Source organism: Panthera tigris, chromosome A1 (assembly GCF_018350195.1).
Source record: "Panthera tigris isolate Pti1 chromosome A1, P.tigris_Pti1_mat1.1, whole genome shotgun sequence".
NCBI classification, from domain to species: domain Eukaryota; kingdom Metazoa; phylum Chordata; class Mammalia; order Carnivora; family Felidae; genus Panthera; species Panthera tigris.
The window spans coordinates 186,812,789-186,825,509 of record NC_056660.1 but is presented as its reverse complement, the minus strand read 5'-3'; the positions used below and the strand labels follow the sequence as shown (position 1 = coordinate 186,825,509).

The window sequence follows — 12,721 nt, the reverse complement described above, 5'->3', positions numbered from 1 at the left end:
TCCTATGTATATATACACACATCCTATTCTTTCTGTTTCTCTGGAGAACTCTAATGCAGTAGGTAGTTGGTATAGGGACCTAGGAACGAAATAGATGGGAAGTCTACTAAATATTACTTGATTCATACAATAGGAAAAACTCTAGGTCTGGTGCTCAGAAGTCTGACTAAAGTCACTAGACAGAGAGTCATAGCCTCTTCTCCAGCTTGCAGACGTAAACCAGCTGTCAGACCCAGAGCCCCTTGACTGAAGGACATGCTGAGTTGTCTTAAGAACTCAAAACTCCCACAATAGATACTATAAACCTTCTTTCAATACTTCCTCAGAGAGTTGCAGTCTTGAATGGGGTGACTGTATACTGCAAAAAAAAAAAAAAAAAAAATCCTCAGATCTGTTGGGGATTAATAAGCACTAGTCCTGAAATGGCACTAATTTCTGGGACCTCAAAACACTACGATGGTCCACCAGCCAACATGGGGGCTAATGGTGGTCAGGTAATGAATGGAATATTGGCCCGACTTAAAATTAAAGAAAGCCTGGTAGGTCTGTGAACCCAGTGGTTGTATCTCCAGTTCTTGAACATGTTAATTACATTACACATACATCATAACTGGCAGAATCCCCAAATTTCCTCTCTGATCCATGTACTGAGGGTTATTGTTGTAAAAACGGTCAAGTAGAAGACCCTAGAAAGTCCTCTCCTTACCAAGGCAGCAAGCCAAAAGCAACAGCACATCCTTATAGGAAATTGAAGAGATTCATGCACCACAGGCTTGGTATCTATCATGTCTCCACTTAAATTCATCTGTTTGTCCTGTGCCAAAGGTTGATGGATCTAAGACTTACTATGGATTACTGTAAACTTAACAGGTGAGGACTCCAATTACAGCTGCTGTTTCAGGTGTGCTATCTTTATGAGAGAAAATCAACATAACCCTTATGGCCCTTCATATACCATTAGTGATCTGGCAAATGTCCCCCCCCCCCATATCAATTTGCAATGATGACCAGAAGCAGCTTGTTTTTACCTTGCAGAACCAAGAGACCACCTCTACCGTCTTCCCTTAGGGCTACCTTAACCTACTGTCTGTTACCATATAATCTGCAGAGACTGGGGTCATCCTGACATTTCAGTATATCACAGTGGTCCACTTCACTGATGAAATGCAGACTGGATCTGACACGAAGGTAGTAAACAGTACTTGAGATGCCTTAGTAAAATGCATGTGAGGTTGGAGAGTGAGAGGTAAACCCCGTAAAAATCCAGGGACTCATGTGGCTTGGTGAAGTTTCTGATGTGCTAATGGTCTGGAGCATGTTGCAATAGATCTTTCGAGCTGAAACCCAAGTGGCTGTATCCTCTATCACCTACCACTGCAACAGAGGCATGATGCTTGGTGGGCCTTTTGGCTTTTATAGGCAATATATACCATATTTGAGTGTATCACTCTGACCCATTTACCGTAACACTGACCGTTTTGGGTGGATTGGAAAAGGCTCTGTAGAAAGTCCATGTGGTAGTGCTAGCTACTCTGTCACTTGAAACTTAAGATCAGCAGATCCAACGACACATAATGCAGCAAATCAGGATTCTGTGTGGAGCCTTGGGCAAATGCCAACAGGAGAATCAAAGCATATACCTCTAGGGTTTGGGAGCAAAGCCACACCCTCTTTTGAAGATAGCTGATTTCCCTTTTGAGAACCAGCTCCATGGGAGCTGTGTGATCCAGCAAGCCATTAACTGGACTGTGCACAGCAGCCATCAATCATCAAGGAGAAATGGCATACAAGGCAGAGAGATCAAGCAGGTCTAGAAAGCACAAGCAAGTGCACAAAGCAAGGGTCAACTCCTTGGACACTTACTCCTGTTACAAGGTTTCCTTTTCCTCAGTCTTTAACTTTGGCTACATGACCAGTTACTTATGACCAGCTGACTAACAAGAATTTTAGGTCTGGTTTATAGTTTATTTTTGCCCAATAGGCTGGTGCATTACCACCTCAATCGGGTACGTTTCTGAAATACCCTAAGGAGTATTAGAAATTTCTATTTCTAATTAGAAATTAGAAATAGTATGTCTACTATTTCTGAACCGAGCACTGTCCATAAGTATGATCTAAACTCTAGTATCCCAGGGCAGTTACTAATGGTTTGATGACTGTTCAGGACTTGGAAAGAACAGATTTATAAGACAAGTGACAAGATCTGGGGTTGAAGTATATGGATGGACCTCTTAGAATAAGCAGAGAATTGAAGATTATTGTGCTCCAGTGAATGTTCACCAAAGGACACTGTACATCCTAAGAATGTACTTTCTAGACACACAACTACAGGGGGACATAATTAACCATGAGCCCCAGCTGTTGTACTCTGAAATTCATCACCACACCTGGGCTGGTTCACACTTCCTGTGGGCTGCTTCCAGCAAATGACTGAGAGTAGCAGGAATACTAAAGTATATATGGGTCTCTTATGACAGCTGACCTTGGCTTGAGGGCTTCTCAATGGCCTAGCTGAACCTACATAAAGACAGAGGAGGCTCTCAACAATTAGGACAAGATGTATCTATTAGCCTCTTTTTCCAGTCATCCTAAGGACAGCTCAATGGGCCCGAGTACAAGAGTGGCCATGTTGGCAAGGTTGTTGGCTTATACACAGGATCAGCAACATGGACGTCCCCTCACCAAGACTGACCTACTGAGTGCCTGACCTGCCAACAGCAGAGACCAGAGACCAACAATGAGCCCTGATATGGGCACTTAGTGGCAGGTGTATTACATTAGATCTCTTCTATCATGGAAGTGACAGCAATTTACTCACTGGAAAAGACACATTATCTGGGTATGGGTTTGCCTTTGATACTTCTGTTAGCCTTATTAACTGTCATGGAATAGCAAAGGAGTACGTGCTGACCTATCCACCCACTTCAGGTAGCTTTTGATGGCTTAGAAAAGTAGCTAAGATGTCAAAAGATTCATATGCTCAAGTCAGTTTTAGAGAAAAAGCCATTTATATGTTCTTTTTCCTACCAGTTTATCAATGCCCCACCATTGTTCTGTCTGCCAATTTTGAGCCAGGAGAGGCACAGGGGGACATTTTTAATTTGAGCTACTAATCCTTTTTCTAGAGATGTTTAAGATCAGATATTTGGCAAAATCTATGATGCAGTTACATTTACTCTCAACCCATAATGTACAGAGAGTGACATCTGCTGGTCATAAAGATTACGTCTTCATCCTGATTCCTTTTGCAATTTTCCAATGACTTTAATTGTATAGTAAAAATAAAATTATCTCTTTCTTGGGAGAAAAAGAAACCAACACATGACTTATAAGTGCCAACACATGTATCTTTGTGGAAGATTTTTTTTAATTAAAAAAAAATCCAAGTTTCTTCTCCATTTAGCAGACACTAGTTTCTTTAATTTGATCAGGAGGAAATAAAACTGTTGAATTCAAAAATGAATTAAAAGCTCAGCTATTCCCTTTAAAATATCCTTTTAGTTGGAGCACGTGGGTGGTTCAGTCAGTTAAGTGTCCGACTCTTGATTTTGGTGCAGCTCACAATCTCGCGGTTCATGGTTTTGAGTCCTGCATCGGGCTCTGAGCTAATGGTGCAGAGCCTGCTTGAAATTCTCTCTGTACCGCTCACTCTTCTCTCAAAATAGATAAATAAACTTTAAAAAAATCCTTTGGGTTTTTGTTTCAGAGCAGAAATTAATGAATTTAGTTGAAGACAGAATTCTAGTGGAATTAATGAAATACTGGCCACCAAAGGTCACTTGCTTCTGGCTTTGTGTTCTAGTCCTGCTTTTTTGTATTGCTAGTTTCCACGCTTCATTACATGCACTTGCTCCCATCCTTCTTCCTTCCTATCCTTAGATACACATACGTATGAAACTTTATACATTCTCTTCCAGATTTATTCCTATATTAGCTTTGGAAATTCTTCCCACTGCTCTTGATGTTAGATTATACTAGGAAAAAAAATAGGATTGATATTATGCAACTACGTTTTTAGATGAAAAGCATATATGTATGTTTATTGATAAAAGTATTTTGATGGATAGCGATGAAGTCGAGTTTTGTGTAGAAAATACAAACTTCAATTTGCAGGTGGCACCTAAGTCAGATTTCATTCCCCTTCAGGACCTTTTCTCCCTATTTTTCACTATTACAAAAATGTTGTAACTACCTGCCTTATAAATAAAACTTTGCGAATATCCCCAATTCTTTCTAGGAGGTAAATTCCCAGAGGGAAAAAAATCCCCAAAGGGCAATGAATAATCAAGAAGGGAACTAAAATTAATACTACAATAATAAAACATTGGGAATAGGAGAGATGAACATTTTATAAATTCAATAATTACCTATTATCTAGAGGAGCTGATAAATTGGGGCGCCTGTATGGCTCAGTTGGTTAAGTGTCTGACTCTTGATTTGGGCTCAGGTCATGATCTCAGGGTTTGTGAGATGGATCCCTGAGCACAGAGCCTGCTTGGGATTCTCTCTCTTCCTCTCTCTCTCTGCCCCTCTCCATTTGTGCTCTCTCTCTCTCTCTCTCAAAATAAATAAACTTAAAAAAGTTAAAGCTGATAAATCAAAACTGGCATATGTTGGGGCACCTGGCTGGCTCAGTTAGTGGAGCACACAACTCTTGGTCTCGGCGTTGTGAGTTTGAGCCTCATGTTAGAGTTTACTTAATAAAAAACAAAACAAAACAAAACACAAAACTGGCATATGTGTTTGTTATAAACACGTTACTAACACAGAAGGGTGGAACCACAAAAAATTAAAGCAGAGACGGTTACAGTAATTGGGCAGGCAAGGAACTGTGGCTTTTCATTATAAGACCCATTTTTTAGCATGCTACTTTGATAAGATAATAAAGTTTTGAAATAAAAATGTAAATTTATTAAAATTAAAAAGCATATTTTACCAAATTATTATCCGGAAGTGTATTAACTTAAATTCCCATAGGGATTTTTTTGATGGCCCTGAATTACTATAGTGATTTCATGCCAATTTATTTATTATTTATATTCTGGTCTATTCAGAAGTTTTGAACTATGTTAGAACAATACACATAGCATGAGATGTAAAATAAGTGAGAAAACTGGGGTAAAGGAAAAATAAGATGAGGCCAGAGGTCCAAAGAATCCATCAGAACCATCTAGAAAGCTGGTTAAGAATGAAGGCCCTGAGCTTATCCCAGGCCTGCTAAATCAGAATCTCTAGGGTGAGGCTCTGGTATCTTCTTTTTAACAGCCTCAATGACTTGGGGTCCTGATACAATTTAAAAGAAGACAAAGAGTGACTAATAGGATATTAGGATATTTATTAATGTCATGATATTTAGAGCACGGGAGCTAGAGGAATGGACATTGTAAGACTAACTCCAAAGAAGACATTTAAAAGTAAATCTTATGTAAACTAGAATCATCCGTTCTCCCACTATAACATTTCATAATCCTCTTCTGATCCCATTAACCTCCCCATAACAACACTCACAGAGATGCAAGGCCTCAGTCTGTCATTTGGTCCTTCAACTTTTACTCTTAAGATGAAGAGGCATGTTCTGGGAAATCTTCTCTTTTCTCTGGCTCCATTCCTAGCCTAGTGTACCATTTAGCTGGATAGTCTAGTGCTTGTGAGTATTTATGTATCACATCATCAGGTTAAACACACACTTAGAATTAGAAGAATTCTATGTATCAACTAGGTGGTGGTACTTAGTCTTTACTGCTGCTTGTGTTTTTATTCTCAGAACAGTTTCACATGCCTCACGTGAAAGTGAAAAGTTAAACAAGCCGAACTTTTCCATGGGATTTGGTATACCATAAATAGAAAAGAATCAGCATTGCAGTTTAATTTTACAATGAAATTAAGAATATATTAAAAATTATACATTAAAAAATGTATCAGCTTATAGTGACTTCTGTTGTAGCTGTAGCTTTTGTTCAATGATGTCTGAGAAACGAGGAACTTTTTTTGAAATAGCCACACGGATGTCATCATTCATATTAAAGCAGCTTCTGGACTTTGTTTTAAAATGTAAAAGTGATGAAAATCCCAACTCACAAAGGTATGTGGTTGCAAATGGTACAAGGATTTGTAGAGCTGTCTTTGCCAGGCTTGGAAACACTGTGAATTGAGCACACCAGAAATCCTCAAGCTTCATGGTCTCAAATTCCATGAGGATTTGGCCACTAGCTCGTAATTCAGCAAGATCATTTTTCATCAGATAACCATCATCAACAAAATCCAGATTAAAAAGAAATGGATCCAGTATCCATTTACTTGCCTCATCAAGATCTCCAACAGAAAAATATCCATGGAAGAAGCTGTTCAACTGTTGCAGATGCAGGGTTATTTCTGCTCCAATGCTGGCTGCTTCATTATCTGAAACAATTATTTCTTCAAGAAAAGGAAAGTTGGTAAAATTTCTTTTCTCAATTCGCTTTAGCCAAAATGGAAACTTCCTAACAAAAGCAGATAACTTTTCTCTAGCTGATACTGTGTTCATCCCAGTCCTTTGCATAGATGCACTAAGTTCATTTAGGTGTTTGAATAAATCTGCAAGGTATGCTAAGTGAACTTTAAACTCTTTATTTTCAAAGCCATCAACTAAATTACTACTTTGGTGGTGAAGGAACTGATTTATTTCTTCATACATTTCAAAAATATGAGTAAGTATTTGACCTCGGGAAAGCCACCTCATTTCAGTATGGAAAAGGAGGACACTATACTCTATTCCAATTTCTTCAAAAAAAGCCTGAAAGAGGCGATGATTTGGAGCTCGTCCTTTGATGAAATTTATTACCCTCACCACAGTAAACAGAGCATCTCTCAGTTTTGTAGGCAAGGTCTTTGTGACAAGTTCATGGGGATTCAACAAGCAATGTGTGATCACGATATGAGGTACCTCTTTTTTCACACAAGCAACAAATTCTGAATTTTCTCCTAGCATAGAAGAGGCACCATCAGTACAAACAGAGCCGCATACATCAAGTGCTATCTTATGCTTCAAAAAGAAGTCTCTGAAGAGATTGAACGCATCTTTTCCTTTCATTGTTAACTGCAATGGTTCACAGAAGAGAAATTCTTCTACGATCTCTCTTTCTTTTATGTAGCGTACAAACGCCATTAGCTGACTGCAGTCATCCATGTCAGTTGTCTCAGCAAGCTGAACACCCACTTTGAGAGGACTGGCTTTGATGTCTTCTAGAACTTGCTGTAAGATATCCTGGCTCATTTCATCAATTCTAGAATGGATCACATCGTCTGATAAAGGTACCTGCTGAAGCTTCTTTTGTGCATCTGGTCCCAAAACTATTTGTGCTATTTCCAATGCACATGGTTTCACTAATTTTTCAGCTATTGTATGAGGATTCTTCTCCTTGGCACATAAATACGCAAACTGATATGATGCTTGTAATAAGGCATCCTCATGAGACGCAACTCCAAATGCTTTCAAGGTTTCTCTCTGATTCGATGGTGCTGGCATATGCTTCAGGCTATTGAGATCATGCCCACCTACACCACCATGCTGTCTGTTAAAATGGTCAGACAATTTCGATGGTCTGAGGTCAGCATTTGAAAATATTGAGTTACACAATACACATTGTGGGCGTTGAGTTCCATCAACCTCCGTTGTACAGGTGAACCAGTAACGAACATAGTCATCATCCCATTTTCGCTTCTTCGACATGGCACCCCAAAATTCTCAGGTAGTATTCCAGAGATGCTGCAGAATTTTGCTTTGGGAGTAAAATATAACCCACACATTAAAAATCAGTGGCTAACTGAATTAAAACAAAGCCACATCACATGCCATCCTGTCATGTGTACAATATCAAGAAATATCCTATAACATGTCCATTCAAAGTGAACCATGACAGCATCGCAGTCCAACTTAAAGCTATCAACTCACAGCTAATACCCTGGAATAAATGACTTGCCAGCAAGCTACGTATGGGAGATGTGGACTCACGTAATTTGTCAATACTCATAAATCCTCTATGGGTGAACTGCAGTTATGGCTTAATTTGTTCTCAATGATGTATGTTCCAAACAAAGTTGCTACATTTTGTATTCCCTGAAATGGCATTTCACTACCACCCCCTCCTTTCATTCTACACCAAGGACATACGACACCAGCAGTTATGAACAAGGATATAGAGAAGGGAATCATTCACTAAGCACTGTAAGGGCATATTTTGACACAGTGACTAGTTCTTTTTAGTAGTTAAGGATTAGACAAGTCTGTAAAACTATTTGATGCTTGAGTGGCTTTGACTCCAACTTAAGCAGAGAATTTCAAATGGGTCTGATTAAGCAGCCTTTGACACAGATTTGGCTCAGAGCTTCCTTGCTTCCAAAGTGTAACACACTACCAGTCCATGATTCATATTGTCCATGCACAAAAGCAAAACAAGTTGCTCAAGAGAAACACAACTATTCTTGTTACTGAGACTTCAGAAAAATGTCTCATAGAAGGACACCCTTTTTACAATAGGAATTTCATGATGCTTTTTCATAGAACTACCCATCAGTAAAAGCAGTCAAGAAAGAAGCTGAAACAATGGAATGAAAATAAGCAGTATTCCCAAGATTAAGATTTGTTTCAATCTGAGGACAAGAACCAGAAAGTAGCGGTTCCTCCTTAGTAAATGGAGGAATCAGCAAAGTTTTTTGTTAACATGCAAATTCGTGGCCCCACCCCCAGAGATTCTGATTTCCTAGCTCTACAGTAGGGGCCCAAAATCTGTATTCTACATAAACATTTTACATAATTTTACAAATAGTAACTAGAACAGTAATCTTTAATAAGAGATACTCATCATAATCACTGGAAACCCCTTTGAAATTATGTATCTCCCTGCGTATTTTAGAACTAATAAATCAGTTTCTCCAGAAGGACAAAAGACTCTAAATCTTGGGGCACCTGGCTGGCTCAGTTGGTACAGTATGTGATTCTTGATCTCAGGGTTGTGAGTTTGAGTCCCATGTTGGCCATAAAGATTACTTAAAAAAGAAAAGACTGTAAATCTTGTCCTGGTGATGTGAATACATATCATAGTAAATAGTCATATTTAGAGGAATAAAGACATATCCTTTGGGCCAACCCCTACCTTGCAGATATTCTAGGTTGCTAAGTAAAGTCTAAATGCTTTAATAGGCATTTAAGTTTCTGAGTTGATGACAGCCTCCTAAGAAAGTCAAAGGACCTAAAAAGAAAGAAAGCCAGGCCTTTTCTCTTTTTCTCCCTCCTTAGCAATGAGCAAAGGTATAATCCACAGATAGGCTCAAATATACCTTAGAAAAATAGTTCTGGGACATGTGGGTGGCTCAGTGGGTTGAGCATCCAACTCTTGATTTCAGCTCAGGTCATGATCCTAGGGGTGTGCAATCAAGCCCTGCATTGGACTCCGAACTGAGCATGGAGCCTGCTTAGGATTCTTTCTTTCTTTCTCTCTCTCTCTCTCTCTCTCTCCCCCCTCTGCCTCTGTCCCCCACTTGTGGGTTCTATCAATAAAGTAATAAAATAAATATATAAAAAAGAAAATAGTTTTATCTCCCAGATAAACAAGTGACCCTCTAAGTGTCCAAAGTCCTACACTACAGAATGTGGCTGAAATAACTTAACAGGGACACATTTAAATCCAAATGCCCATTTTGGCCATAAAAAAACCTCACAATAAGTTAGCCAAGAATATTAACTTAAAACACTTTCTAGTGGCTGTGCCACAATTAACTAGCTTTAAAATTTACTTCTATGTAAACTAATAAGTTGACATGCCATATAGCTGTCTGTTGAGTCAATTAAAAATCAGAAGATGTCTGCCACTCAATACAGACGATTTGAAGTTTAAAGGTTGATCTTAAGCTTTCTTTTGTCAAGTGATGAAGACTAGAGGGACAACTCTGTTTAGAAACTCTCCTAATTGATAATAAAATTATGACATCAGCATAAAAATGCTTATCTTTCTATATTCTCTTATATATATTTGCTATGTGTGTTTTGGGGAACAGAGGAAGTGAATGGAAAAGCTTTGCTTCAGTCTCATTAGAAATTATTACAGGACCAGTTAAGGGTCTATTCCAATCCACCCTGACTATGCTACCAAGTATGTTTTGACTGACAATGTACCTGTTTTGAACAAAAGAATTTTTAGAGAAATTCATTTGCAGCATGCCTCCTATCCCCCTCAAAAAGGGAGAATGGGTAGCAGGAATTTTCAAGATCCTTAAAGATTAATTTACCGCCCAAGAGGCTTTCTTGCATTTTAGAACCTCACAATTTTCATTTGCTCCTCTGTGGTATTTAGTAATCACAATATCCTAAAATATGTAAACGTTAAAAAGGCATCATCATGGTAAGAAATTATTGTTCATTTAAATAGATGTGATAATGGTATGCTTGTGTGAAAAAAAAAACCTCATTTATTGGAGATACAGACTTACTGGTTTACAAATGAAAAGACATCTGGGATCTCGTTTGAAATACCCTACTTCAGCGCGCGCGCGCACACACACACACACACACACACAGAGTGGGGTGGAGACAGAAGGCATAAGATTGGCCTTGAGTTGGTAACTGTTGGAGTTGAATGATGGGTTCGCATCACTACACTATTCTATTTTTATGTTATGTGGGGAATTTTCCATAACAGTAAAGTAAACAAAAAGAGCATTATCTTATTCAAATAGACATAATTCGTTTTTAGAATGATTCTTTTGAGAGTTTGGGAGTTATCTCAAGATGCAGAGTGAAAGATGTGATATAACAAAAATGTTTTTGCAAGTTCATGAGGCACAAGGGTATATATGAAAAGGTATCACAACAGTTAAAAGTGAACATTCATAAAACAGAAATCTTTGGGAAATGCTAAAATATATATTTCAGCAGTGACAACAACCCAAGTGCAACGGTAAACCTGTAACTCCAAACCAAACGTGACTCAACTTCTCTCTAGCCATCGCCCATGCCAGTCCAAGGGAGGTGGGGGTGTCCGGGGGACGGGATTCATCAGTACACTTTGCAGTTAAAGGCAACAGCCCGGAGAAAGGGGGCGGAAATGTAGTAGCTGAGCAAACACACTCCAGAGGCAAACGCCTAGGATCCTGGCTTTGTCACCTGGAGGCTGGGTCCCTTCCAAGCCTCGATTCCTTACGTGGGGATGACAATAGTACCTACCTTACAGGGTTGTTGGGAGCTTTAATGATTAAGCGTGCATGTAAAGCACACGCAGCTCGTAACTGGTAGGACCTGTTGGTGCATTATTAAGGACGGCGCGCTTGGGAAGCGGCCCGGGCGAGCTAAGGACGCCGGCGGCGAGAAAAGAAGACTCCGCTCGGTCTCCACCCGCCCGTCTCCGAGCCTGGGCGCAGGCCCAAGGGATGCTCGGGCTTCTTTTAGGCGCCCGTCTCCGGCTCCAGGTCGCTCTCCGCTAGGGCTGGGATCCAGCCTGTGGGCGCCGGAACCGGGCAGGGCGGCGACTCCTCTGGTCGGGTCCCCGAGCAGGAAGCTACGAGGCGCGATGAGACAGAAGCGTCCGCAGCGACCTCCACCCCTGCCGCGCCAGGGTTCCATCCGGGTTCTCCTTGTGGGTTCCCGCCTGCAGACAGAGCGAGGTGTCTCTCTGCACGCAGGCGCGTTGAGCCACCGGCGGAGGGCTCGGCTGACCTGAGTAGGGAGCATGCGCGTGGCCCTCTCCTTTTTTTTTTTTTTTTTTTTTTTTTAAATTGTGTACGGGGGGCGGGGGGGGGCCGAATTTTTTGTGTCTGCTAGAGAGGATGAATGTAGAATCTAAGGAATGGAAAGTATGGTAAAGTTCACATAGTTCTTCAGAGCATTAAAATAAGATTTTGTGTGCGTCAAGCTTTGGGTTTGGATTGTAACATTCAATAATTAGCATTTTCTATGTGTGAGCAAGGGGGAAAGGGAAGGAAACTCCTTGTACCCCATGTTAAACATTCGGGCAAATGCGAGGCTGTAAATTCCATTAAGATACTCACAGTGGAGATGAACTTCTAGAGCTTGCGTCTCGTTTGCCCATGAAGGTCACCCCTTCCCATAAATTAAAGCATGTGGATGAATTTCCTCAGAAAAATTCATTTTGGAGAAAAGATCTTCAATTTTATTTAAAATTCGTTTTAACATGATATTAAAGTTATGAACCCATATTAGATTTTTAGAGGAAAAATTCCAAAGTAGAAACTAGAAAACTGCAGAAAGAAAGACCTCCTTCCTATTTGGGGGATATTTCCTTCCAGAATTGTGACAAACTTAAAGAACAATTTAATAATCTTTCTATAGTCAGTCTTGTTAGAAGCATCCCATTAAGACTGGGGAAAGGGATAGTATCAGAGAATGTGGGATAGATGCATCAGTTTCAGGTGTTCAGGGTGAATCTGGTAGACTGAAGCCTGCTTGAGGTTTCTGTCAACAGAAGAAATTGCAAAAGACCAGTCTTTCTGGTCCAGAAAGCAGGGCTTTAAGTACTAGAGAAAGGAGTAGGCTTTAGAGTCAATAGATACTTGGCTTTATGTCCTGGCCCTAACACTTTTACTTATCAGGACCTGAGCAAGCTACCTGGACTTATTAAGCCCTTGTGCTTATTATAAAATAGAGAGATTATCCATTAGTCCATGAAGTTCTTTTGCAGAGATAATATACAAAAATTACAGTACATAGTTCCAGCACTCAACAGGCAGCTAT

The 12,721-nt window shown here is 39.9% G+C and overlaps 1 protein-coding gene across 1 annotated transcript; it reads right to left on the bottom strand.

The window, feature by feature from the left end:
* Positions 1-4,584: 4,584 nt before the first annotated feature.
* ZBED8 (zinc finger BED-type containing 8) lies at positions 4,585-11,613 on the bottom strand. The gene is made up of 2 exons (XM_007077616.3): positions 11,198-11,613; positions 4,585-7,757 (listed from the first exon to the last, which is right to left on the bottom strand). The coding sequence occupies exon 2, from the start codon at positions 7,706-7,708 to the stop codon at positions 5,924-5,926; it is 1,785 nt and encodes a 594-aa protein (XP_007077678.1). The 5' UTR covers positions 7,709-7,757; positions 11,198-11,613; the 3' UTR covers positions 4,585-5,923.
* Positions 11,614-12,721: the final 1,108 nt, after the last annotated feature.